General features: G+C 40.0%; 1 protein-coding gene across 1 annotated transcript; it reads left to right on the top strand.

Annotated features, from left to right (window-relative positions):
* The first annotated feature begins 606 nt into the window (after positions 1 to 606).
* gsg1l (gsg1-like) lies at positions 607 to 25496 on the top strand. The gene is made up of 5 exons (XM_062407141.1): positions 607 to 1035; positions 10484 to 10531; positions 20281 to 20433; positions 22984 to 23095; positions 25068 to 25496. The coding sequence occupies exons 1-5, from the start codon at positions 696 to 698 to the stop codon at positions 25432 to 25434; spliced, it is 1020 nt and encodes a 339-aa protein (XP_062263125.1). The 5' UTR covers positions 607 to 695; the 3' UTR covers positions 25435 to 25496.
* The last annotated feature ends 1218 nt before the right edge of the window (positions 25497 to 26714 follow it).

Raw genomic sequence — 26714 nt, 5'->3', positions numbered from 1 at the left:
TAAACACGTGCAAACAGCAGCACATTGAGATGTGTGTCCTCATGCAGAGGATGTCTGAGCTCCAGTTCCTGGACCCCCTCTTTTATGTCCCTGTGTATAATTTGACGTAGCTCATTTCGGTTACACTTCTACAATAGTGTATTCAAATTATTCTCAATATGTCAACACAGAACAACCATAAATCATGATTATTTTAATGGAGGAATCTGGATTGGCAGTGGCAGTGTGCCATGAACCCCAAGGGGTCCTGGCACCCCCATATGAAAATCACTATTTTAGAGAGAATAGTCCGTCCATGGGGGGGAGAGACAGACAGAGAGATAGAGTGAGAGAATTTGAGAGAGGAGGGAGGGAGAGAAAGAGTAGAGGGACAGCCAGAAGGAATTGGAGAGAGAGAGAGAAATTGAAAGAGAGAGAGAGAGATACTCTCCTCTCAGCGACACGGCTCGCCAGTGATCCTCCTGCTCTCCGACAGTTCACCGTCTTCTCTCTCTCTCACAGGAGGAGTCAGCTCGTGCGGATGGATGAGGACAGTGGTCGTTTCCAGTTTGCAGGTGTTTCCTCGGACAGCGCGCGGTCACTTCTCTGCGCTCTCGCCATAGTGGAGAGCACACTCGTAACGCGCGTAAACTCCGCTGTGCGCCTTGGCCGCGCCATGCTGCTCCTCTGACCGCCTCCGCCCCTCTCCTCCGTGGATGAACTTTGTCGCCGGCTGCTGGGACGCTGCGGCCAAACGCGTTGAGGTCATGAAGACGACGCGGAAATGCCGCGCGCTGCTGTCGGTGGCCCTGAACCTGGTGGCCCTGTTCTTCTCCACCACCGCCTTCATCACCACGTACTGGTGCGAGGGCACCCAGCGCGTCCCCAAGCCCAACTGCAGCAAGCAACGGCGCCACAACTGCATCGACTACGGTGTGAACGAGACGGACCAGAACAAGGTGCACTACAGCTGGGAGACCGGGGACGACCGCTTCCTCTTCCGCCGCTTCCACACCGGCATCTGGTACTCGTGCGAGGAGAACATCCACGAGGCAGGTGGGCACTTCCGAAGCTGATCTTAGAGAGGAAGGCAGCAAAGATCAAACTTGGTTGTTCCAAAAGGAGAAGAACTAAGAATAAATCTTATCTGAGTGCATTTACTGATTTAATAATTAATGTTGTCTCTCAGCAGAGGTTCAGGTTTATTTACTTGGTTTTTACATCAGAACATTCTCCAAAAAGCAGGTCGGTCAGGTCATTTCTCAACACGCGATCCTCTGTGTGTTTGACGAGTTTTCATCTGAGCTTGTCTCACTTTAGTTTAACTGAGCCGAGCCGTGTCAGGTCAACACTTTCAGCACGTGTGTAAATGTCCTCTGAGCGCGTTAGATTCATTCTTGGTGTATAAAGGTGGTTGTTAAAAAGACACATACACGTCGGTTAGACTATAGGAAACTTTAGGCTGCTCATTAAAGCTGAAAACATGAATCGACTGCATTGGCAACAGAAAATTAACAGTTATTTTTACCATTAAAATCACAAAGATTATTAAGGTCAAGCTTCTCAGATCAAAGTATTAGTTGCATTTCAGTGGTTTTTAGGTTTTGGTCTGAAATAACTCTATGATATAAGGTTTCCTTCAGCTTTGGGGAGTTGGGGGATGACTAAATTAATCAAGGAAATAATCAGATTAAATTTTTTGGGGGGGGTCTTGGGGTTTTATTTTTACTTTATGTTTTATTGTTAAGAAATCTCACAAAAAAGAACAAAACCAACTATATAACTTTCCCCCCAAAAAAGTATTGGCCCCCTAGTGGTTGGCAGCATTAAAGATCATAAACTCTGCCTCCTCCATGTTATCAGATGGGACACAGACCAACAGAAAGGGCAAAGTATATGATAAATAGATTTTCTCAAAGACTGTTTCTGTAATTCCAGGTATAATTCTAATCACATTGACGTATGTTCAGAAGACTGTGTGTTGGCAGTATGTGAGAGTGAATAAACAGCTTAGGGAGACAGATATAAGGGCAGCAGTTTGGCCTCTTAATGGCAGATACTGTATTGAATGCTGTTATTAACGAGCACTGATGTTCAGTATCTGTATGTCAACCATCGTCACCACATTCCTGCCTCACAGAGGATGACCCAGTCCTGCAGGAACTACTCTGGATTGTTAAGATTAAGATTAAGATGCATTTATTAGTCCCAAACACATGCAAAGGCAGGTATGGAAATTTAATCTCTTCGTTTGACCCATCTGGTGCAAGAACACACAGAGCAGTGAGCGAGCATGTACGGCGCTCGGGGAGCAGATGTTGGGGGAGTAAGGTGCCTTGCTCAGGGGCACTAGACAGGGTAGGGAGACAATTGGATTTTTGGACAGATCAATCCAGGTTCGTCTTTTTGTTGTCTCTCCGAGGAGTCGAACCAGAGAGGAACCATCTCTCCCCATAGTCCAAGTTTCTGCCACTAGACCACCGCCTCTCTCCGTGTGGCTGGCTTCCATTTAAAAATGTTAGAAATAAAATAAAAATCCTCGACACTCAAGGATAAGTACAAAGGAAAAGAGTATCAGACCACTTCACCGTAGGCTTTTTTCAATCACATTAAAACGAAAATACGACAAGATAAATTTGAGCCATTAAAATAATGATCAGGAAGGAATTGAGCAAGAGTTTTGTGTAAATTATATTGGACTGTGGATAAAGTGTAAAGGGATGTTTCAAGAAGATGAAATGTTTTGTCTCTTTGAATTAAAACCCCGGTCAGATCACTCTGCGTCAAATCAAACGTCTTGTAGTGCATATGGCTTTTGTTTTTCTTTTCCTTGTCGTCTGGGTTAAAAGGATAAGTTCAAATGCAGTGTCAACCATGACAATGTAAACAAACAAGGAACAATCCAAAGAATCTGAACGTGTTTTAACTGTAGTGTAGATTCAGAACACAAGCACTCTAAAACCTCAAAGGTTTGGAGTTGTTCTTTAATCTAGTTTTCAAAGTTAAAAATTGAGAAAATGAAGCAAAAATATCCCAGATATACGAACGCTGCCCTCTTGCACCAAAATTGACATCTGGAGTCAGTGTCTGTGTAGTAGTGATCTGGGAGTGAAGCCGTGGTATCAAGGTCTCGCTGATACACAGACAAGACCAATCACAAGTCAGTCGCAGCTGTCAATCATGTTGTATCAATCAGTTTTTATAGGATGATATTAGAAATTACAGAAATATGAACATTTAAAAACCTAAAATAATGTGAGAAAATGTTTGTCTACTTGTACTTTTACCTTTTTGTTTGGTATTTGTCTCATCTGCTAACATGGAGGAGGCTGGGTTTATGACATGTCCTGCAGCCAGCCATCAGGGACAAGACTCTTTGGCTTAAGTTTTGGGAGCTATGTGGACCATCTTTCTGTACAGTCTAAGGTTCACACCCAGATTTGAGACTCTCAGCCTGCTTGCGACATGTAATTTATCAGTGACAATAGAGTCTGGTTCATTTCTGGTCTATTGCCAGAACCTGAAGCGAAAACACTTCAACAACTTCCTCAGAGTCTGACGGTAGAGATAAGTTACAAGCAAAAACAGACATTTTATTGAACCGCGATGATGAAATATGGTGTGAAAACAAGTTGAATTACCTGTTGCAATCAACCATCCATATATTAGATCAGCAGATTTAATGCTCCAGATATTTAAGCGCTTAAATATTAATAAAACAAAAAATAAAAAGAGGGGCTACGTGCGCCGGAGCGTCCACGTGACTGCCTATTGTCCAGTTGTGCGATCGACCCGAACTACTGATCGACGTATTGGGCGACACTGCAAAAGAGAGTAACGCGAGTAACACACTCAGTAATATCAGTTAAAGTAATTGTAACTGTGTTACTTGATTTAAAAAAATACTTTGTTACATGCTTGTTACCGCTAAAAGTAGTGGAATTACAGTAACGTGTTACTTTGTAACTTTGTAACACGTTACCCCCTACACTGATTAATACAAATGTATTTCTCCTGCTGACGACCAATAAGAGCAAGCTTTTCTGCTTGCCTGAGAAATGTGCAAGGGTTTGACGGAAGTGTGGTCCGTTCTGAATGAAGGGTCTATATTTTGGGGGATTTAAAAACAATCCTTTGGGGGAAAGGTGAAAAGTAGGGTCTTCCACCATGTCTTTCCTGTGGTTGAAACACTTTGTCCGTTTCCTGTGTGCTTCTAGAAAGACGTGAGGAAAGCTACGGATTAAATATAGAGGAATAATCATGATTAATCTTTATCCACCATTAAAAGCACGGTTTTACATATTTTTTTCTTTAAAGAAGCAGGGATCCTCTAACTTTGGTTTGCTCCAGCACTTGTGAATCAGCGTCTGTATCCTCTCTCAGTGCAGACAGCAGCAATGTCCCAGTGTTATTGAGGCCTGGCCAGGCTGATCAATGTCGTACAACTTTACTGCTTCTATTCATCAGTCTCACTGTGCTGCTCCTTAATGTCCTTGTTCTCCTGTTCTGCCATCAACCTGCTAGGAATGTAGTTTTAAATTATTCTGGCAGAGAATTTAAAATATGATATAACAACTTGAGTCAGACCGGCTGCGGAGGAATTGAATTCTCTTTTTCCAGGTCTTGACTCTGAACCTTTCAACCTATCTTTATGGATTTTTACATCTGGAAGTGTAGAATTTTGTATTATTCATTCTGGGAGAGTCACAGAAAGGGGGCAAGAGGAGGCACAACAGGTTAGAAAAGGCAATTAAAGTTTAAGTAAAAAACACAGTCTTGCTCTAATGATCCCTGAAGTGAGGCTTACTCCATTACATCACGACAATCTGACAAGACCGGCGAAGAGACTCGCAAGCAGCTCAGCTCGATACTGTTTTAAGCTCCAGGGAGAGGCTTTGGTCTGCACTACGATTTACAGCAAACCAAGTTTTCTGCGAGGTCTTTATAGTCCCTGTATGAACAATAGATTTTAATTTACTTGAGCGTGTTGCCAGTGTTTTCTTAACTTCAGGAAGTTGAGCAAAGTTAATTTGAAACTGGATAATAGGAAGTCTCCAGTCCTCACAAGCAGAAAAGTCTGAATTCTGGAACCTGTTTGGTCAAAAGTATCGAGTTGAGTTCAACTGGAGACACAATTCCGTCTTTGTTAAGAGAATTCCGGTCCAGCTGCAGGAAGTGGGAATAAGGGATAGAATTAGAATCATTCATATGTCTCCCACTGTATATTTTAATAAAGGTAGACTCCACGGGCCTCATTTAAAACAAAATGGGGTCTGAAAGATGTGTATGATGCTTGTCATGCAAAAGTTGGGATCTTTAAAGGCAAACTTGATGGGAGAATGTGCACACCTGTATGCTAACACGGATCCATGTGTACAAACATTTTGGAGACAGGAAAGTGATGAAGCAGACGTAAATTAGAGAACTGAAGTCAGATTATAAATCCAATTTAGCATTAACATAAAAACATTATTTTTGCTTGTGAGACATAACTGTTCCAGGAGAACCTTCAATTGTAATAAGTCAAGTTGATTACTAGTTTTTAATATCTTCTAACACTGTGTATGTATATTCTTGTTTAATATTTTTTCTAAATCTGTTCACCTCAAGGTGTAAAGGAATTAGTCTGATTGCTGTCAACATAAGTACTGTGGTGACGCTAATGCATAATGCTGCGTGATGGATGCACCTGCACTGTTAGAGGACTATACGCATAGAAGGATTAGGAGAGAACAAGTGTTCAGCCACCACGAAGATTTCTTGTACCATGATGATGACTGACTCATCAGCTGATTTTAATTCTCTGGAGCTCCACTATTAGACAGACCGACCCGATGGAACCAAACCATCCCAGGACAAACACAAGTTCTCAGCACTCTGGGTTTATTAGCTGTGTAACTTTAACTGTCTAAAGCCCCTTTGTGAATAATATAGCTCTCGTAAATTCTTTATTGGTCGGAGATAACTCAGAAGAGTCTGAATTTAATAAACCTCCAGTTTTGGATTATTGAATTGTGTGAAGTGCCTTCCCAATTCTCGTGTTGCCCTTAAATTTGCCTTATTTCTTGCACTGTCCTCTCTGACATACACACTCACTGCATTAACTGCCGCAGCAACACGTTGCCATTTTCTCTTGGTGATATCACTGCTGTGGCCACCAAACAATGTGTCCCTCACGATCACCTAGATTCCAAGTTACACTTTTTTCTCACCTGATGCTAGAATTTCCCCAAAATAAACCAATGATCCCCTTGGTTATGATGTACCGTGCATTGACCAAGGGGATCGATTGGCGGGATACGAGGCAAATATACATACCCACGTTTCCAGGTGAATTGTGATTTATAAAGGGAATGTTCCTTTTTAAAATGGTGGTTCCATATGAGTAAAATAATCAATAAAGAATTGTATGCACAAATGTATCTAAACCAACCTTTATAACCTCTAAATGACCATTGAGCATTGGGTACATTCACAAACTGTTGGGTTTCCGTTACGTTAATTTCCCAGGTACCTCTTACCGTGCTGTATTCCCCTGCTGATCTGCATTCACTACAAATATTAACAATAAACAATTACTCTAATCAGAAGGTATAAGCACTAGGGCTGCAACTAACGGCTATTCTGATAGTCGATTAGTCATCGATTATTGAAACCATTAATCGACTAATCGGATTATGAATGACACAAATTCTCAATTGCTCTTATTTAGCCAACAGCTTTTGAATTTAGCTTGAGGTTGTTCGAGGCATGTGATGACTGAAAATCAAAACAATAAAGATTGATACTTCATTAAAAAAAAAGGACAGGGAAAATAGCAGCAATAAAAACATCAACAAATGAAACTACAGTCTTCATCAGACTAACTAATTTTGATTAAAAAAGACGTTTGTCAGGCAATAGGATAACATTACGCTTTTAAGGTCGTCAAAAAAAAGTTTAAACCATATTTTTGTAATGGATTCTAGAATCCTGCGCACAGGTATATATGTGTATATAGCAAGCTAGCTTACCGAGGCGAGTCTGCATAATATACGTTACGATGTCAAACCTCCTCCTCAAATGCGCGTGTCCTGCTTTCATGGAGAGCAGGTCCACCGTACAGGTATGGCACGAAGTTTATGACACATGTATTTAAACAAATTGAAAGAAGGTCCAACACTTTGTGCGCAAGCAGTTCTCATGAGTGACACAACATGATGTGCTCAGCCAGTACATTAGGGTTAAAGCAACCAGAACAATCTGGATTCATGATCCAACACCCTCATTTTAATTTGAAAACCAGCGGAGTCTTATAAAGATCAGTTCTATGTGTAAGTGATTAGAAAAGAGGAGAAGAGCAGACTTCTTGACTGGCCCGAGTGTATTACAACCTCTTGACTAAACTCAAAATGGCTGAAGCTCCTGATGAGCTACCATCACCTCCACCCACTCTGGGGATAGGGTTAGACAATGTACAAATAGCACCTTCAATATGCAAATAAATATTTCTGGCTTTGGTACGCAGTTAAGAAACATTACAGCACTAAACACGAACTCAAAATCTGACCTGGATCTGGTGAAATCTGGACTCAAGGCTCAGTCAGAACTGGGTCAGTTTCTGTGGCTTTTGGGTCTCTGTCTGAAAACCTATAAATACCAATTGTTTAAGTAAAGACAAATGGCTGGAGGCTGATAGTATTCCCTCTTATTCAAGTTAGTTATTTTGTCTGCTGTGCATACCTGACAGATTCAGCTGAGTAATGCAAAGAGACAACCACTGTAGAAGTAATGGTGCACATTAGCTGATGTTTCTCCAAACCATTCATACTCATTACAGCTGCAATTAGCCCCAAATGACATCCGATCACTGATTAAACAGACTGCAGTCCCTGCTGGCTGCAGGGAAGGGAATAATAAATGAGTTGTGTGAAAGTAAGAGTTGGGACTGCTAGGCTAAAACATACCAGAAGACATTGGAAACCACCTGAAGCTCATTTGAAATCTATCTCCTCCATTACCCACCGACAGACTGGGAGTGTGATGACTAGGATTTTTTTCCGTTATCCGAAATTTTGAGGAGCATCATCTCCTGTGCGCAGCGGGGGAAGGTGTAGGAATACTGATTGTGCTGTTAGTAAGTCCTGTCGTCGGGTCACAGACGGGCCCACTCACTCTTTAATTACATTTTAGATTCATGTCCTAATCAGATGCTGTGCTGCTCAGCTTTTTTGCTGAGGCACATTTTCACTGCAGCTCACCAAGTCATGAACACATTCAGCTGATTCTCCCCCTTCCTCCCCTGCACGACTCATTCCCGTGAGTTTTAACCTTGGAAAAGATGAATTGTAACCATCTCAGATGAGCTTATACAATATTTGCAAAATAGCCTGCTACACTTGTAACAGTGAAGTCCTAGACCAACTTTGCTAATATGGTGGGTAAATGGTAGCTGAAAAACAAGAGTATTTGTGCATTATTTAGGACAGAAGTTAGGATGGCAGATACAAGAGTTTGTACCCACAAGGACTCTTCCCAGATTTGGCTCCAAATTGTGGTGTTCACTTTATCTATCTTCATATACAGTCTATATGAACATTGCATCCCATTTTATACAGGAACATTTCATTATGTATCACAAATGGCATTTGGGATAAAATGTCTGTTTCTGCATGCCTAGAGGGGCGTGTCCATGTCCATCTTGGAGTATCATCAATGCGAAAATGAATATTCAGCCATTATCTACTCACCACTATTCCGATGGAGGGGTGGGTGTTTGAATCCAAAAACACTTGGAGTTTCAGGGGTAAACAGTGTTTCAACCAAAGTGACCTCTTCTTTAGATAAAACAACAGAAAAAACACAACATACCACCATTCTGCTCGTTTGGTGTCATCAAAGTGTCCGCAAGCCTGCACATAATTTACACCGGATTTTCAGCTTAAAGGTCCACTACCGGAAATGGCGATGCTAGCAGATGTAGCCAGAAGAAAAAGCACCCCTTGTGTGCCCTTGGGCAAGAGTGTGTGTGATGTTCCAAGATGCCCAAGAGTACGTGAACGCGCCTCTGAAGATGACATCATAGGACATTTAGGCTAAAAACATTGTTTAAATTACATTAATTTCTAGTCAAATATGTTTGTAGGGGCTTGCATACACTTGGATGACACCACACGAGCAGTATAGATGCATGTAATTTTTTTCTGTTGATTTATTACATCTGAAGCTTTGGTCCCTAGTTAAGGCCGGCGCATGCTTCTGCAACTGCAGCTGCGGCTTTTCACGCAGCTGTGTCGACGAACTCGTTTTAATTGATTGTTTTTTGGTTGAACTACCCCTTTAACTTTTGAAAGCCAATGTGAATTGAATACAAAAATCTGAGCAAAATAATTTTTAAAGGTTTTATCAGATCTTCCAGGAGCAACTCACAAGTATTTTTTGTTAGTGTCTCGGTGTACACAACACTATATACCTGAAACCTCCTATTAATGTGTATTTAGTAGGGATTTTGATCACAGAAGAGTGCAAGATGAGTCTGTCTGCAGATAACACCTCGCTAAAGTGGTTACTTATGAAGATCCCTAGTTCAAGCCTCTTTTACCTTCTAAAACTTAGATCACACTCTGTTTGTCTTCTGGATACTGAGGGTATCTTCATCTGTTGTATAAAAGGGGTTATGGGAGCTCAGTGTGTATGATGGTGCGAGGGCGTTGGTGCTCATGCTGGTGGATGGATGGGCCTGCCGGCAGCTTGTGACACCACACAGGCTGAGTTACTGCTCGTGCTGTGGTCACTGATCTGAGACCTGCAGGGTCTCACCAGGTTCTGACCAACTCTCTGCAGCCCAAGATTACTTTATTAAAGCCAAGAAGATACTGCACAATGCAAAATGCTCCCTGTGTGAACATGAACTGATACCACATGGGGAAAGAGGCATAAATTCACTAAATGTTGCATTGGATTGAAAACAAATGTTGTGCTAAAACCTAGGAACAAAAACTAATATCATATTTTTGTTTGTACAGCAATGCAAGAAATGTAATTAAATGCTGACCTTTGAAGATGTTGTTAGACGTTGAGACTGATATCGCTCTTCTCTAAAGCTCTTAAAAACAGCAAATACGTTTTTTTTACCAAAATGCTTAATTATTCAGTTTTTTTTCTGAGCGTATATTGCTGAGCATGCTACCTAAAATTTAAACATCGTGTTGTGAGTGTAACAATATGTCTTTGGTTGCTAGCCTGTCACATTTATAGCAGCTTTTTCTTCAGTTTTACATTAACGCTCTTTTTATCCTTTTCCCTCCACCTCGTGCATTGATTCCTGTCCTCGCATAATCTTCTCCTTTACACTTATCATCTCATTCTCTGCATCGCTCCATCTTTTTTCCTTTTTCTCCTCCCACTCTTTTCTCATTCCCCCCCTCTGCTTCACTCCCAGCACATTTCACCTTGAATTCTAAACCTCTATTTTTGCATCCCTCTTCTCCTCTCCCCTTCACCCGCCCCCTCTCTTCTCTCTCAGGTGAGAAGTGTCGGAGCTTCATTGATCTGGCCCCAGCGTCGGAGAGAGGTGAGTAATGATGGTCATTAGTTATCAGTGCCACTCCCTGCCGCTCCCCACCTGTTCATCAGGCTCAGAGAACACCATTTCAAAAGCACCTTTCTGGAATCCTTCTATGGAATTTTCACTTCAATTTAAAATGTGGTTTGCTAGATTGTTGCTTGATTTATGATTTGGTCATTCTTTTTACTTGTACCCCTCTAATTAATCTAAGTAAATGCAGTTTTTCGTCTTGGTATAGGGACACAATACAGTTTGACTTGAAGTTAATCAAACCTAACGTATAATTAATGATTCTTTACTGGAGATAACAAGTTAGTGGTGCTACCATTACAACACATTTGTTAGTCACTTTTTCCAAAAATGAAGTTTGAACAAAGTTGACATGACACATGATTTATGTGAATGTATTCAAATGGTGGCTCCGACAGTCAGACAGGGGTGAACACTGGACGTTGCTTTGGGGCAAAGCTAACAGGTGGGTCGAAGGATCTGTTGTGGTTGAAGAGTAAGACCGCTGCTTTGTACAATGTAGCGAAACAGCCTTGGCTTTATTGGTTACTTAGCTGCTTTGGTGTAGAACCCAAAATACGTCCACACGCTGCCTCACAGATGCCTCGGTGTTGTGATTGTCGCTCAGGATCACTTTGCTTGCTGGTGTCCTTCATTTTCGTTTCAAAACAACATAATATTACTGACTTACTTAATTGATAGGTCAAGAGGGCATGCAAAGGTCAAGCTGATAGTGATCGCCCTCTGCTAGATCATGCGGCCTTCAGACACTTCAGACAGTCTATTGCGCTTCAAAAGACTGTATATTTTGAAGGTTATCGCAAGCATCTAGCCCACTTTAAATTAAAGTTTGAATTTCAAATAGAAATTGAAAATCCTAGTACTTCAACATCCACCCTCAGCTGAGACAGGCCTGTCATACCTGGGTGCTGGTCTCACGGTTATTCTTTAGTTGGTGACTTTGTGGCCAAGACAGTATCTTTTGCTATTAGCCAAAGTGACATTTGTGACTCCGACTGCCCTAGAGGCTTGCAGTGGAACTCCTTCTACAAAGCCCATTCAGTTCAACCACAACAATTTGGCCTTGATGCCTATCATTGATGCCTAACACCGCCAACGTAGGAGGGGTTCATGGGGTTGACGACTAAAGGACGTTGCTTCCGTTATTAAACGTTGGTTGCCTGAATGCAACTCTGTGTTTCAGCCTTTTTTGGCAAGACATGCCCAGTGTGGGCTCATCCAACCTAGGTGTCTCACGGTTAGTCTCTAGATGGTCGTTTTAGTAGTAGTTTTTCTTTTAAGCTACAAACAGTGAGCACACATCCGAAAATAACGTACCAAAAAGGAGAGGATATTGTTCTTCAGCCCTTTTTTCATAACCCTGAGCTCCTTAGAAAAGTTACTCCATAAATGTGAATAGGTGAGTATAAGACCAGTTGCAGAAACACAACCTTGGTAGAAATGCAAGTTCTTTGCTTCACCTTTTGCATCACCTTTTTTTCATAAGAATAGAAACGAAATATGTATTTTTAAGGGACCATTTGAGAGGAAGAAACACAAGTCTGAACCAATTCAGCTAAAATGCTGTGCACAGAAATAATAAGGAGACTTCAAGCTTTCAAAAATTGTAGAATTTATCAACGTTGGTAGAAGATTGAGTACAGCCCAGACCAAAAGGTCCCACAGCTGTAATTCAAAGGGTTAAACATTTTATGGTTACATTCAGCCAATTTTTCCCCCCCTAAATCACTACTCCCAAAATTATGTTAGTCACCAAAAGTCATTGGGAAGACAATTTAGTAATATATAAAAGTATATTTTTGAAGGAGAAGCCTGAGAGGGGTCAATGAATCATACAAATTGAAACAGTCAAGCACACTTTCAGTCACCTTCACATTCATAGTGTTTGTCACTGAAATAGTTTGTGTGAATAATGAAAAAGACCTGAGAGATAAACTTTCTCTCCAGCCACTCACCTGAGCAATTACTGAGAAAAGTTTGATAAATAAATTCACAAAATATTTTAGGAGGTAAACCTCTGATTCATTCACAGTAGTGGAGCTTTCACATCAGACAAGCTGCACCGTCCTGACCACTTCATTTTGACCTTTGCTGCGTGTTGTCAGTTTTGATTTATGTTTTTAGAACTTGTACCCTGATGTAACTACTGTTCACATTCAAAACATAAGTAGATTTAAAGTAGAGTTGTACCAGGAAAATTATGGTATTGTATTGTATTGTAAACTGTAAATTAAATGAGTTAACCTTCTAGTGTCAACATCTCAATTTTCATTTTGGCGCCCATGTTATCAGGTTAGTTCCTGCGTGAGCTGCGCTGCTCTTCTGGAGACTGGAGGTCTCACCTATCTGTGTGTCACACTCTATTGAGGGCAGAATAGACAGTGAAAATTATCTTTCAACACGGTTTCAATGTCTCTCTGTTGAAGCAATTCCTGTACCTGTTTCAAAGTGAAAGTGCCGTTAACGTTAAGTCCTGAGATCTAGTTGCCTATTTAGCTGTCCTTTTATTCAAGGAAAAGCATAGTCATACCGGAAACATCATGTAACAGCTCAGCTGCAGACACGCAACAGACCTGTGTGAACAACAGATTGTGACATGCAGTAAATTCACAGTGCAGACGTCACACGCTTGCTCATGCAGGCAGTGTGATTGGGGCCTTACCATCTTCTAAAAAACACTGGTTTCACTGGACAGAGTTTACAGCTGCTGAAGCACCTCTAAACAAATCACCCACCTGTATAAAGGTACATTTGCACTTTCATTCCCTATTATCTCTTCACATTTCATATGTCAAATTTGAGCCCAAGAACAGACAGAGTTGAGATTTGAAGGGTAAAAAAACATACAAAACATATTTGTGTTATGTATAAGTCTGTGTAAATGGTAAATTTAAGAAAACCTCCAGTGCCATTTCAGTATACATACATTTTTCTCGACTCACATGAGGTCACTGATAGCTGAAATCTAATCTGTTAATCTTTGAGTCCAAATGGAAACTATTTAAAATTTTAGATCGAATTAAAAGTAATTCACAAGGTGATTTTGAGATTTCGTGTCCACTAGAATGGGACGGAAGGCCAGATGGAACTAGAAAAAATAATGTCTTCGGCCACCAGCGTTAAATAAAGGTTTTCTTCAACCTTTATACGATTTGAAACTTTATCCAAACATCAAGGTCAGCCTCTCCTGTATGATATTTTGCTCCTCATCTCGATAACCACTAAATGCAGCTGAGAGCAGCTTCTCTCTATCAGCGCCTGATGTTTACATTCTGCAGCTCATGAAAGGAATATCTAAGCATCCAGAAGAAAGGGAATATTTAGTTACACGTGAGCGTAGCCGCTAATTCACTGTTTCATGCAGAGCAGTTAGTTAATAATGAAAGTTATCTGATGGTTTCATCTGTTAACGCCATCTGGAAGAAAAGCAGGAGTGCTGCACAGAGCAGTGGTGGCTGATATGATATACTGAGCCGGACGACCTTGCTTCTCACACAAGGATACACTATGTTAATCTGCCTTTGAGCCGACATGCTCACTGCTGTGTTTTATAACACACAGCTGCTCCTCGGTCACATCCAAATCTGTCCCTAATGAAGATTCAAACAAAAAAGACTTCTGTGTTTCTTTAATAATACCCTCATGGAACCAGGTTCATAACCAGGATTAAAACAAATATTGTGGTTATGTCATGTCTCTTCCATGGTGAGTTTTAGGCAAAGACTGTTATTAAAGATGGAAGACGTCTCTTTAATAGTTAATATTAACCATTAGGATTCCCAGATCATGCCGATGTGATCAGATCATGTGTCTGATTTACAGGGAGCCAGGTAGAGCGCTGGTTTCGACGTCAGTCGAAGGTGCTGAATTTAAACCCAGTGTTAGATTTTGTTTGGTTTTGATATGCCAAGTTAAACCAAAGATATAATTGTTTAAATATGATATTTAAAAAGTATTTTGAATGCAATAAGTAAAAATATGCAAGTAGGATGGCAAGGCGTTTCATTAATTTTAATATTTTCATCATTTATGTTGTATTGAGAAATACTATGGAGGTGGGCTGGAGGGGCAACTGAGCAGGGAGCAGGGAGAGACTAATGAAAAAGAAGTGTCCAGAGACTGTGGTAGTTAAGTGGAGAAAAGAGGAACCCCACAACATGAAATCACAAAGTGTTTGATTTTGTTGTTATATTTGCATTACTTGGGAACTCCCTTCAGTCTGTTATTTCAAAGACAGTGATGTTCCTTTTTGTATAATCTAGTGCATACAATTTCGATAAGTTACAATATGTGAGAAACCCCTTTTTGAGAAAAACAAATTAAATGTACTTTTGGGGGATCCATGTTCCATCTGTTAACATGGAGGAGACAGGCTTTACGACCTATTCTGCAGCCAGCCACCAGTGAATGAATGAGTTGCTTTGACTTCACTTTTCGGACCTGTCCTCCATCTTTATATACAGTCTACAATTTTAGAAAAACAAAAACGTTCTCTTTACTCACAAAGAGCTGTGTCTGGCTGTGTGTTTCAAAAGCATATATTTATTTATCTGTTTAGATTTTTTTGTTGTCATATCATCTTGTAGGCAGGAGTGTTATGGAAATACTTGTCTATTTAAAGTCAAACAGATTCACTTTCATTTGACTCCATCTTTGGTCTCCTATAACGCCTGCTAAATGCTGAATCTGCTGTTTACTGTGGACAGTGGGTTTATCAGAACTTGTCAAAATAAACAATGAGCTATTTGGGGACATTATAAGACTGAGTTACAAGACTGAGTCATGTGATCAATCTTATCTCCCTTTTGAAACTATAAGAGACTTGTTATAAGAAATTTGGTTAGAGCTTAGATAGTCAAAAACATCAGAATAATATATCCTGAATAACTGTAGATGTAAACTCTCAAAAATATTTCTGAGACCACATAAAATATTTAGAAATGTCTTCAACTGGATCGGCATCAATATTCTGCATTGGTGAAAAGTGAGAACTGTACTGTTCACCTTATATAATAATAATTTGAACACATGATGAATGGTAATTCAGAGAGAGAAAAAAAAGAAGAGATTACTCTGGAGTTTTTTGTTTTTCAATAATTGTTTCTTATATAACACTGTGTTCATTTTTTGCTGTATTACTTTGAGCTAATTTCAGTTAACACGATAAGCAAATAGTCAAAGAGATAGAAAAATAATCTATTGCCGTTTTAGAAAAATGGTTAATAATAATTGTTTTTCATTTATCAAGTTAAATACATCGGGCAATAGCAGCATCCCAGTTCAGATTTGATGCTTAGCATTCCTTGTATTTGAATCCTTCTGAATTCCATTTTTTATTAGAACTATTTGCAGAGTTTCATTTTCAAATCTTTCCTTTGTTTGAACTTTGTAAATTCATATTTTACTAATTAATCCCAAAATGTATTTATATAGTAGGACGTTTTTACATAAATCATTAGATTCAGCCCTTATAATTCACTAGAAATCTCTGCAGTGAATAAAAATTACTCTTATGATTCTGTTGTGTTAAATCAAGTATTAAGTCCATTAATCAATAACCTTGTTAAAACTAATTAAATCCAGGTTGTTGCCACGGAAATGGTTTGAGGAACCCTGAAAGATGGTGTCAGAAATGAATTACACTCAGAAAAACTTGTGAATAACACACATGCACACAAATTAATTAAAGATGTAATTAAATCCATTTGAGATGAGACTCGGTCTGATGAGCTACTTCCTTCCTTTTATTACTGCTGCTGGCTGAGTCCCTCAAAACACGTTTTATTTGCTTTCTTCACTTTAATGAAGTCTCAGTCTGCTGATACATATTCAATATGACACTAACATGGGAGAGAATTATTTTGGTCAATATTGTTGCATTGTGAGTTTCCCTCACAGGCATTTTATCCCCTTGGAATTTGTTTCCATTTATTGGTTGGAAATTAAAGTTACAGCTAATAAGGAACCAGGGACTCAAAGTCAGACTGGTGTATCAGAGCGATAATGCACTTTCATTTCAAATGAAAGCCAAAGCATCTCGATCTCAACCCGTTGGTCACAGACCCTGCCTCCACCATCTTAGCAGATGGGACATGCACATGGTCCATTATATCTGTATATTTTATTCTTGATACAAATCTTAAAGATCATTTTCTCAAAATGAAACTTTTTGTCATTCTCTGAACCAGAAATCTCCACTTAAGTATGAAAACCAAACTTTTACAGTTGTATTATTTTTATTCTTTACAGTATGGTTTGTTCATACACCTCACAGACAGATTTTATAAAATATTCCTAAAAACATTAAGAATTTTTTTCATGGCTGTTGACTGAGTTTTCTGATTCATGAGGGGATAAAAATAGAGACCCGTAATTTCCTCTGTGAAAAACTTTGCCTCTGATGTATCAACAGAATAAAAGAAGAAAATTAAACCTGGTTTATTATTAGATTATAAAAAGGAACTTAACATTTTTAATTAGATTACGTCTTAATAGCAGAATTAATCACTACAATTCGTAAAACTCATAGTACAGAAAAATATTGTATTAAGCTTTAGTTTTAAGTTTGCTGAACATTTTCTGGAGGGTCTGTATGAGAGAACTCAAAAGTTGCTCCTGACATTTTCCGAAACTTTTCCTGCAGGGCCCTCGTAAAGTGTACATAAGATGTCAGAATGAAACCATGTGTGAATGCAGGGTTCAAAATACTATGGCCTCAAAATTCACAGTGAGTAAGTGGGCATGTTGATGACGTTTCTAAACTCTACACTTTCCACAGCAGAATACAGTCCTAGATGCTTTAAACTAGGCACCACCCCTCACCGGAATGCTCCCGCTGCGTTCTTCATTTTCCACAATACATGTCTGATAACATTACTTAGCCTACTTTAATGACATTAATCTGAATTTCAATGTGACATCTAACCAACTCTGTAAATTGAGACATGTTACTGTAAAGACATGTGAAAACACTGATGATGGCTGCCCAATGCTCTGATACTTGACTTGTGCAAAAGAGCTAGTGATGTTTTTTTTAGCAGTGGAAATCGGGAACAAACCTTTAAGCGATTTTCGAAACTTGCCTGGAGATTTAACATTGCTTTCAATTAAAACTTAAATTGCTATTTGCCTGCTTTTTTATGCTCATGTGTTTTTGTCACTTTAAGGTTCTTGTGTTGCCTAGGGCTAGGTGCAACACCAAATTACCAATCAGTATCGCCTGTTTGAGGATCCTGTAGCTTCCCTCAAACTCACTCGTGTTCAAATTGAAAACTCAGCCCGGAGGTTGTTATTTCCACATTATCCACATACCCCGACAGAGCTGCACGGAGTGCATGAGATAATCCTGTTTAATTCTGTGTCATGAGTCAGAACGATTCAAGAGGGGCTTCTGCTTTTTCCTAATTATAAATGTGGAGTGATGTTAAGACAAAAAATAAATCAAGAATTCTGACCTGGGGCAGCTTCGGTAACAGGAGGAAAACGCTTCTCTGCTTTAAAAATGTTCCGATTTCCAGAGCATGAAGAGGTACAGTATAGTTGTCTGTTTTAGCTCGGATCTTTCTCTTTTTTTCCTACTCTGTATGACCAGAGGGTGCCGCTGACACATTAATCGATGAATGTCCCAAAGAAAAAGCAGGAGGATCCAGGAAACACAACCTCCCCTCCTCCTGAGGCCAATCAGAAACAGATATCTCACCTTGTTTTGAGCTGGACGTGTCACATCCTGCCTGTAGATGAGACATGAATCATCATTCTCCAAAGATTCATCAAAGTTACTTCAGGAGCTTCTGGGTAATTGAACGCTATGTGACTGAATGACGATGGGTTAATAGGAAGGACAGTCAAACCTCCTCGCCCTTGGCTTGTGTCTGGAGGAAAAACAACCAACCAACATTGATGCTAATATTCGCATCTTTCTCTGCACATGACATAACAGAAAAAAAACCTTTCCAGAATCATGAAGCTCCACTAGATATAAGAACGGCTTTAGAAAGGCACGTGAGGTAATATAAAGAATATGAGATTTTCATTGTCTATTATAATTTTGATTATGTTCTATAATAGAAGAGAAAGCCTTTATTGTCATTGTGTGAAAGTAAGCAGTACAACAAAATGAGAGGTTCTACCTCTGCTAAAAAAACAGTGCAGATGTATTAAAAACATGTTTAAAAAGAGACAAACCAATGAACACAAAATGAATAAATAAACATGTGTTCTTAGAAATTCCTATTTATGAATTGTTAGAAAATATATCACAGGGAGAGGCGGTGGTCTAGTGGCAGAAACTTGGACTATGAGCAGAGAAGGTCTCTAGTTTGTCTCTTGTTAGACTCCACGGAGAGACAACAAAAGACGAACCTGGATTGATCTGTCCAAAAATCCAAGAGTCTCCCTACCCTGTCTAGTGCCCCTGAGCAAGGCACCTTACTCCCCCAACATCTGCTCCCCGAGCGCCGTACATGGTCGCTCACTGCTCTCTGTGTGTCCTGCACCAGATGGGTCAAAAGCAGAGATTAAATTTCCCTACCTGCATGAGTGTGCCTTTGCATGTCTGTGCATGTGTTTGGGACTAATAAATGCATCTGCATCTTATCTTAAAGCTATAGCTGAGATTTCGGTTTTGGCTCAGGGAAAAATATTTTTCTTGATTCAGTGTTCAACTTTTGAAGGTCCTGTCGAGCCTACCAGAGGGCAGTAAAGTGAACATTTTGTGACCAGGAGGGGAAAGGTCTTTTATTATTTCCCTGGCTGTGCAGAGGCACTGTGAGCTGGAGATATCCTCCAGAGAAGACAGGGAGCAGCCAATGATTTTATTCTGCTCTTTTATTTTTAACCATTGTGTACCACTGTCCACAGCATCAACGTTTTCCTGCAACCATTTGGTATCGTCTCTCTCACACTGGATCTTTACTATTGTCTCATCTTGTATCTGTGTGATGTGTCTCATAATGCTCAGCATGTTCTCCCTCCTTCACTCGTCTGGAACCGAGTGGATGCACCTCATCTTAAATTGAATAATTTGAATCAAATTGAAGAAAACCACAGTCCCAATCATTTTCCGGTCAAAATGCTGCTCTCAATGAGACCTAGCAATGCCTCCTTACTGTCCATCAGTGTTAATGTTTATGAGACGTCCTTGTTTGTTATTGCTGCTGTTTAATGATGTGTACTGTCTGCTGGGTGTTTCTCCAGTGTTTATCTCATGGGGCGAGGTTTGTGATGGTGAATGTGAATGTACAGGGATGTGAAGCTGAGTTTCCTCTCCTTGGACAGTAAGCTAACATAGTGACTCTCTAAAATGCCAGTCATTAGCCTCATTCCAGCCTCTCAGAAAATATTACATTAAATAAAATTATGCAGGAAATGTTTGTTTGACGTTTCTATAACGAAACCACTCAAACCCTGAACATGATCTTAACGATCTCTAGAAATCTTGATGACTTCTAAAACGAACTATATCCCCGAAACCTTCTATAAATCCCTGAGCACAATCCAAAGGACTTCTACTACGTTTTAACCCTTTTAACAACTAAAACCAACCCTCTAGTAATTTCTCAATGATTATTAGAAACTTGAAAAGGACCTAAAACCATCAATAGAAAGTTTTGATCCTCTCTATTCATGATTCTGCATAACAGTCATTAAACAATTTTGAGATGTCATCTACATGGATTCCTTATTCTCTGTATAACAATGCTGTGTGTGTGCATGTGTGTTTGCAGGTGTGTTGTGGTTGTCGGTGGTGTCAGAGGTACTCTACATCCTGCTCCTGGTGGTCGGCTTCAGTCTGATGTGCATGGAGCTGTTCCACTCCAGCAATGTCATCGACGGACTCAAGCTCAATGCCTTCGCAGCCGTCTTCACCGTGCTGTCCGGTAAGATGGACACCTGACAACAGCTGATCTAAAAAAAATGAATACATCCTTCATAGAGGACACCTTCATAATACCTGGAAGTGATCACTACTGTACTTTATGTATAAGAAGGTATGACTTGACCAATCTAATAATAACAGTTATTTCAGACATAGCATTTAAGGCAGATTTAAAGCATCTGATGCAGATTTACAAGAAGTCTTCCAGAAGTTATCCCTTGGAAGCCTTCTCCGTTTTGGGTGCCAAGGATTTTTGTCCCTAGTTAAACCCGTTATGCAAGAAATTGGCTTTGAATCCACCACACTGCTCACTGGTCACTGCCCCCTCTTTCTCTGGTCATCTTTTTCTTTTCAAACACATGAGATAATTTAAAAGTACATTTTAAATTTTTTTACCATACTTCCTCTTCTGCACTCACTCACATGACACATGATGATTTTGATTTTGATCTGAATGACATTTAAACGCTAATATTTCAACAGGAAAATGTTTTTTGGATGCTTTGAGAATCAGTATCTTATTATGGCCCAGGGTTGCATTTCATTGTCATGCAGCCTTTAGTGACCATGTATGGTAATTAACATAACCACGTCCTTATTACTGTCACTATAACTTCTATTATATCGACACTGTCCTCAGGATCAGGAACTAAATTACCTACTGTAGATTGTTATTTAAATCACAAGACTGCAGTGTGACCAGTTCAGTTCAGTTGTTTTTAGTTAAACGGAAGAAAGTCTTCAATTGTAAAAGACAATAAAGGCTGAAATAATTTATTGGTTTATCAACATCAATGGCATCAACAAATCAGCCCCGTAATTTTGTAATGCAGCCATAGACCATGAATAAAGATGCGCACAAAAGTGAAGCCAAAGAGTCTTTATCGCCACATTGTGTTTGACTGCAGTATAGGTCATAAGACTAGCCTTCTCCATGTTAGCAGATCCGACGTGGACCAAACTAAAAAGTAAAAGTACACATGTAAATACATTTTTCATGAAGAAACGATACGCTCTTAGCTGAGCTGTTTTTACTCTGGAGTGCGCACACACACACGTGCGGGCATGGCTCTAACCAATCACACAGTTCCATCTGACACACACACAGAAAAGAAACTGCTGTCATTGTGTTTGTGATGTATCACCTCGGAATTAACATTACATTCACTCATTTACACTGTGGCGTTTTGATTAACTGTATGTTTCTGAGTGATTATATCCCTATCTCTAATTGATCTGATGCCTCAAAACCGACACGTTGAATCAATTGATACTTTGTAATGACTAATTATGATAATTACATGTGTTCTCATTTATTACTAATGACACACAGTGATTTACTGTCGCCTAGCTTATGTTAATGATCAGAGCGTATTGTTAATGTCGTTATGACAGAGCAAGAAAAGAGTGTGACCGTTAGTTTTTCCAGAGGAAAGGTCACTTGGTCGTTCGAAATCCAAAGGAATGATATATTTCTTTATACTTTATATAAATAGAAATTCTGCCCTGATGATGACGTTCAAATCAACAGAAGTGAAATAATCCTGTTGGGACCTTCAATATGCAACATCAATTTTGATGTTTTCCTTTTAATTGTTCACACAATGTTGTGCATCAGTGTGAAGTGAGGAAGTGCGGTTATTAAAATCACATGAAATCCTCCTCCTGGGACCATAAGTACACTTATCTTATCTCTCATTAGTTTTTATGACTTATGAATATAACATTAACAGAGGATAATTTCATTTGTTGAAACTGACAATCTCTGACAATTAATTTAAACACCCATGCTAAGCCAGTAAGTAAAACACATACTGTAAATAAAATTGGCCGACACGTCTCCACGTCCTTCCTCTATAATGAAATGATGCCAAAATGTCCCAGATACAATCTCCGCCATCATGTGAATCATTTGGAGTCAGAGTCTGGATAGGTTCTCTAGTCTCTCAAGAGATCTTCTGAGGTTCTGCTTGAGTGTAGTGTCCTGGCTCTTGTTCACCTACCTCACCTCAATGTTTTAAAAACTTAAATGACTCCAGGAGGAGTCCTGGTGCTCAACTTCTTCTGTCTGCTCCTGGGAACACTTAGAAAGCGTCATATTCTTGCTTTGATCTACGACTCACCACAGTTTCATCTGGTTTAGACGTCCACCGAGAGCTTGATGAACCCGTCTCCACTTCCTCTTACCCTCCAGAAATGAAGACAAAATATCTCTGATATGAACGCTGCCATCTGTACAGTAGCGATCGTGAAGTAAAGTGTTATCGAGATCCCTCTGATTCACATGCTCGTCTGCTCGACCAATTGCCAGTCAGTCAGTCTCAGCTGTCAATCATGATGTTTCACCCACATCTGTATATCATCAATTTACTTATGAGTTAATGACCTATACAGCAGCCAGCCACAAGGGGGCAAGAGAGACGCTATGGCTTCACTTATGGGAGCAGCCATTCCGTCCAGCTTTATATTGTCTATATAGTTTATACATATGCATATACGTGTGTGTGTGTGTGTGTGTTTGTGTGTGTGTGTTTTTGTGTTTGTGTTGCAGGTCTTCTGGGTATGGTGGCCCATATGATGTACACTCAGGTGTTCCAGATCACAGTCAGTCTGGGTCCTGAAGACTGGAGGCCTCACAGCTGGGACTATGGCTGGTCCTTCTGGTCAGTCCACGCACATGCATAAACTCCCATACACAGACACACACACTCACAAAGCAATACTGTTTTCACTACTAAATTAGTCCATATATGCAGATTTTTTAAACCAACTAAATAGAGGGTTGATTCCTTCCCCTTTGCAGGCAGCTGTTTAGTTTTTTTAGTTTTTCTGATGCACCACGTCCAAGGTTCAACGGCACTAATATGGCAGGAAACAGGGTTAGTAAACGGTAAAAAGCATCATGAAGTCTGAGCTTTGAATTTCATTCCTGACCACACACCTACTGAAGATCATGTAATATGACTGAAAGCACAACTACTGCTACTGAATGGACCTCGTGATTTTGTCAGGTGCTGTTTTGGAAGGGCATCATCGACTGATGTCAATCCACGTAATAGATGTTCTGGTGTTTTATTTTTCTGTTTCATGCAGTCATACTTTGATTTATTGTTGCAATTCTACATTGTTAACTTTGTAAACACCCTGAGCCTCGTCTGTGATATAGTTCAGCTCAAAACATAAAAAGGAAAAGTGACTGATGACATCAAACTATAAAATATCAAATTACAGTATACCACGGTTTGGATTCCTGTTTTTAAAGATAAAGAATGATGAATAGCACCAGTATTTTTCCATCATTTCATTCTCTCATTTCTTTATGTTATTCTTACTCAGCAAGTTTCAGGATCTTTACTTGACATATTTCTTGGCGTACGGCTTTCGGCTCTGCACAGAGGGACTGATAACTCACCTATTAACTGTCTAATATAGCACCTGTTTCCTCCAGCGCCTCGACAGTCTGTCAATTAGCAGCCCATCAGTTATGTGCCTGCTAACATTAACTGGAGCAGAGGGTGAGGCTTAAGACTATGATTCTTAAGTGAATCACCACAGATGCCTCTATGAGCAGTTTAAGTCCCCAAGAAAATGTCTCCATCTGGCCAAAAATTAATTTTTCCTCCAGGCATTTCTGTCATGCTGGTGACCGGGCCTGGGGACGTGGTGTTAAACACTCTTTCTTCCATCCATCCAACACACTTACAAATACTGGCCTGTTGTTGGTTTTGACGATGAACATTTAGTTTGGACATTAATTCTACCCTGAGGTTGAACTATAATAAATGAATGAGGAGTAGCATTATTACTGTCAGAACGAAAATCACTCAGGCTGACTTGGGAACAAACCCTACATTGAAAGATGACTCTCCTGAATTGTAGTTTGACCTTGAATAGTAATGTAATGAATTACTTTGTCTATTCAAAGAAATGGAATATAACATCAGCTATAGTCATGAGCTCTGAGTAGTGTCTGAAAAAACAAGCTTGCGAATTCAAACAGACAAAATTAGTTTTCTAGAACAGCAGGTGCATTTCAGCCAAAGTATATTTTGCTCTCCACACGGACTGTTTACCCGCAGGGAACCAAATCTTACTCAAACGTGATCGGTCAAATTAGAAACAGGACCCAGGAGGGTTCCTCCCCCAAATTCTTGTCCCTCATCTACAGATTCTTCATATTCGCATGCAAAATGTGTTTACTGAGATTAGAATACACAATGGACGGTGATGTGATGCAAGCTTTTTCTAGTGACATTATTTTTTCCATTCTCAATTCAAGGGGACAACTACCTTGGTTGAGTTGATTGGTGTGAGGACTCTATCCATTTCAAACAACCATAAGTATAAGCACCTAAAAGTAATTTAAGAAATTTCTCGCTTCCCTCTTGAGGCTTCAGTCAACAGGCTGAGTGTAACTTGCTCATTAAAGGGATAGTTCACTAAAACATATATGTTACCCTAAATGTTATCCTCCCAGCCAAGAGCCTCATTCATGTTCACGCGCACCAATCACACAAGGTCTATGCTCTCGCCCAAGGTGTGCATGACGAGATCAGCGAGAACTCACAAGTTTCGCAAGAACTACAGTATGAGCCCAGAGTCACTCATTCTTCTCCATCCCTTCACTCTTACCAGCATGGCCTGGGGTTCCTTTACCTGCTGCATGGCTGCCTCCGTCACTACCCTCAACTCCTACACCAAGACGGTGATTGAGTTCAGACACAAGAGGAAGCTGTTCGAGCAGGGCCTGCGCGAGGAGCAGAACTACCTGGACCAGGAGGCTTTCCACTACTTTCGGGACCGCTCCCTCCAGTCCATCTCCAGCACTGTGGATGTCTACCCTGGACACAGTGGAGCCAGAGGAGGGATCCTCGTTGGTGGTCCAGGTCCAGGTCCGGGACCAGGTCCCGGTCCTGGCCCAGGACGTGGCAAAATGAGAGCTGCTTCGACCTCCATTGACCTGGGGGAGAACACAGACTCTCTGGGGGAGGAGCAGTGCTGAGTCACGTACAGGAACAGGAAGGTGACACAGGAGTGGTGAATGCTCCTTGAGGTGTGGAGCCAGGCCACAAAATTGATAGCACAGCAGCCCTTGTTTTCTTTTTGAAGAAGACAATAAAGAGACGGATATGTTCTATATATGAAATGAACTGAATATAAAATGTGAACAACAGTGAAATCAGGTGTTCTTCAACATATGTCACAGTGCTATGTGTAGCATTTTAACATCAACAAATAACATAAAATTTTGAGACATTAAATCCTTTGAAAATGTTGCTGTGGCTGGAGTTTACAGGACAAAGCTAGAATGTAGCACAAGTAGAGAAAATTCATGATGAATTCTGATTCAGTGATGTCAGTTCCACAGCAATATCTGTCTGACGTTTGCTAACAGCATAAACGTGCCAATCGTACCAGGAGTTCATCCCCAAATTAGTTTGACTGATTAATATCCAGTTTGATTATTTATGAAGTCAAAATTGACTGTGTAAGTTTCACTTTGTGGATATATCTGTTAAAATAGATACAAAATTTGATAATTTCTTATAGAAGCATTCTCCATCCTCTTCCAGATTCATAAAATGTTGTCATTCATTTTGACGTTGCAGGAGCCTAATTTACTTACTGCTGAGTCAGCCAGAAGACTCTAAAAGTCTCAAAACATCACCACAGGTTTTGTGTTTTCACATCTAGGTCTAAATCAGACACGAAAACAGAAAAGGTTTTTATCTCCCTGTTCCTGTGGGTTGATGTTCAGGCGTCACACACTAAGAGACCAGGTGAGTGTGATTCTTTTTCACACTCACCTGGTCAATTTCTGTGTTCACTTTGTAAGTTTTTCCTGTTAATCTCTGTTTTTAGTGTGCCATGATGTGATCTGAAATTTGGTTGACACCAAAGAAAATGTTCCTGCCTCGACTGAAAAACAAAGATTATGCTATTCCATTCTATTCTATTCTCATTCTAAGTCTTTCATGGACTTTTGGTTAACCCAGTATTTGTGTTGCCTTAACATAACCAAACTGTGTGAGTAAACAACAGACTGCAATTAAGGATGGACGACATGACAGCTACCAAAAGTGAAGCTAAATCATTTTGATCACACCCTAGTGGCTGGCTGCATTATAAGTTATAAACCCAGCCTCCTCCATGTTTGCACATGGAACATAGACCACACTCAAAAAGGATTTCTGTAATTTTAGATTGTTCTTATCACACTGATGTATGTTCACATGTTCTAAATTTGGTTTAAAAAATAAAAGCTAAGACATAATGACTGTG

This window comes from Platichthys flesus, chromosome 16, assembly GCF_949316205.1.
Source record: "Platichthys flesus chromosome 16, fPlaFle2.1, whole genome shotgun sequence".
Classification (NCBI taxonomy): Eukaryota; Metazoa; Chordata; class Actinopteri; order Pleuronectiformes; family Pleuronectidae; genus Platichthys; species Platichthys flesus.
This window is presented reverse-complemented; position numbering and strand designations above follow the sequence as displayed.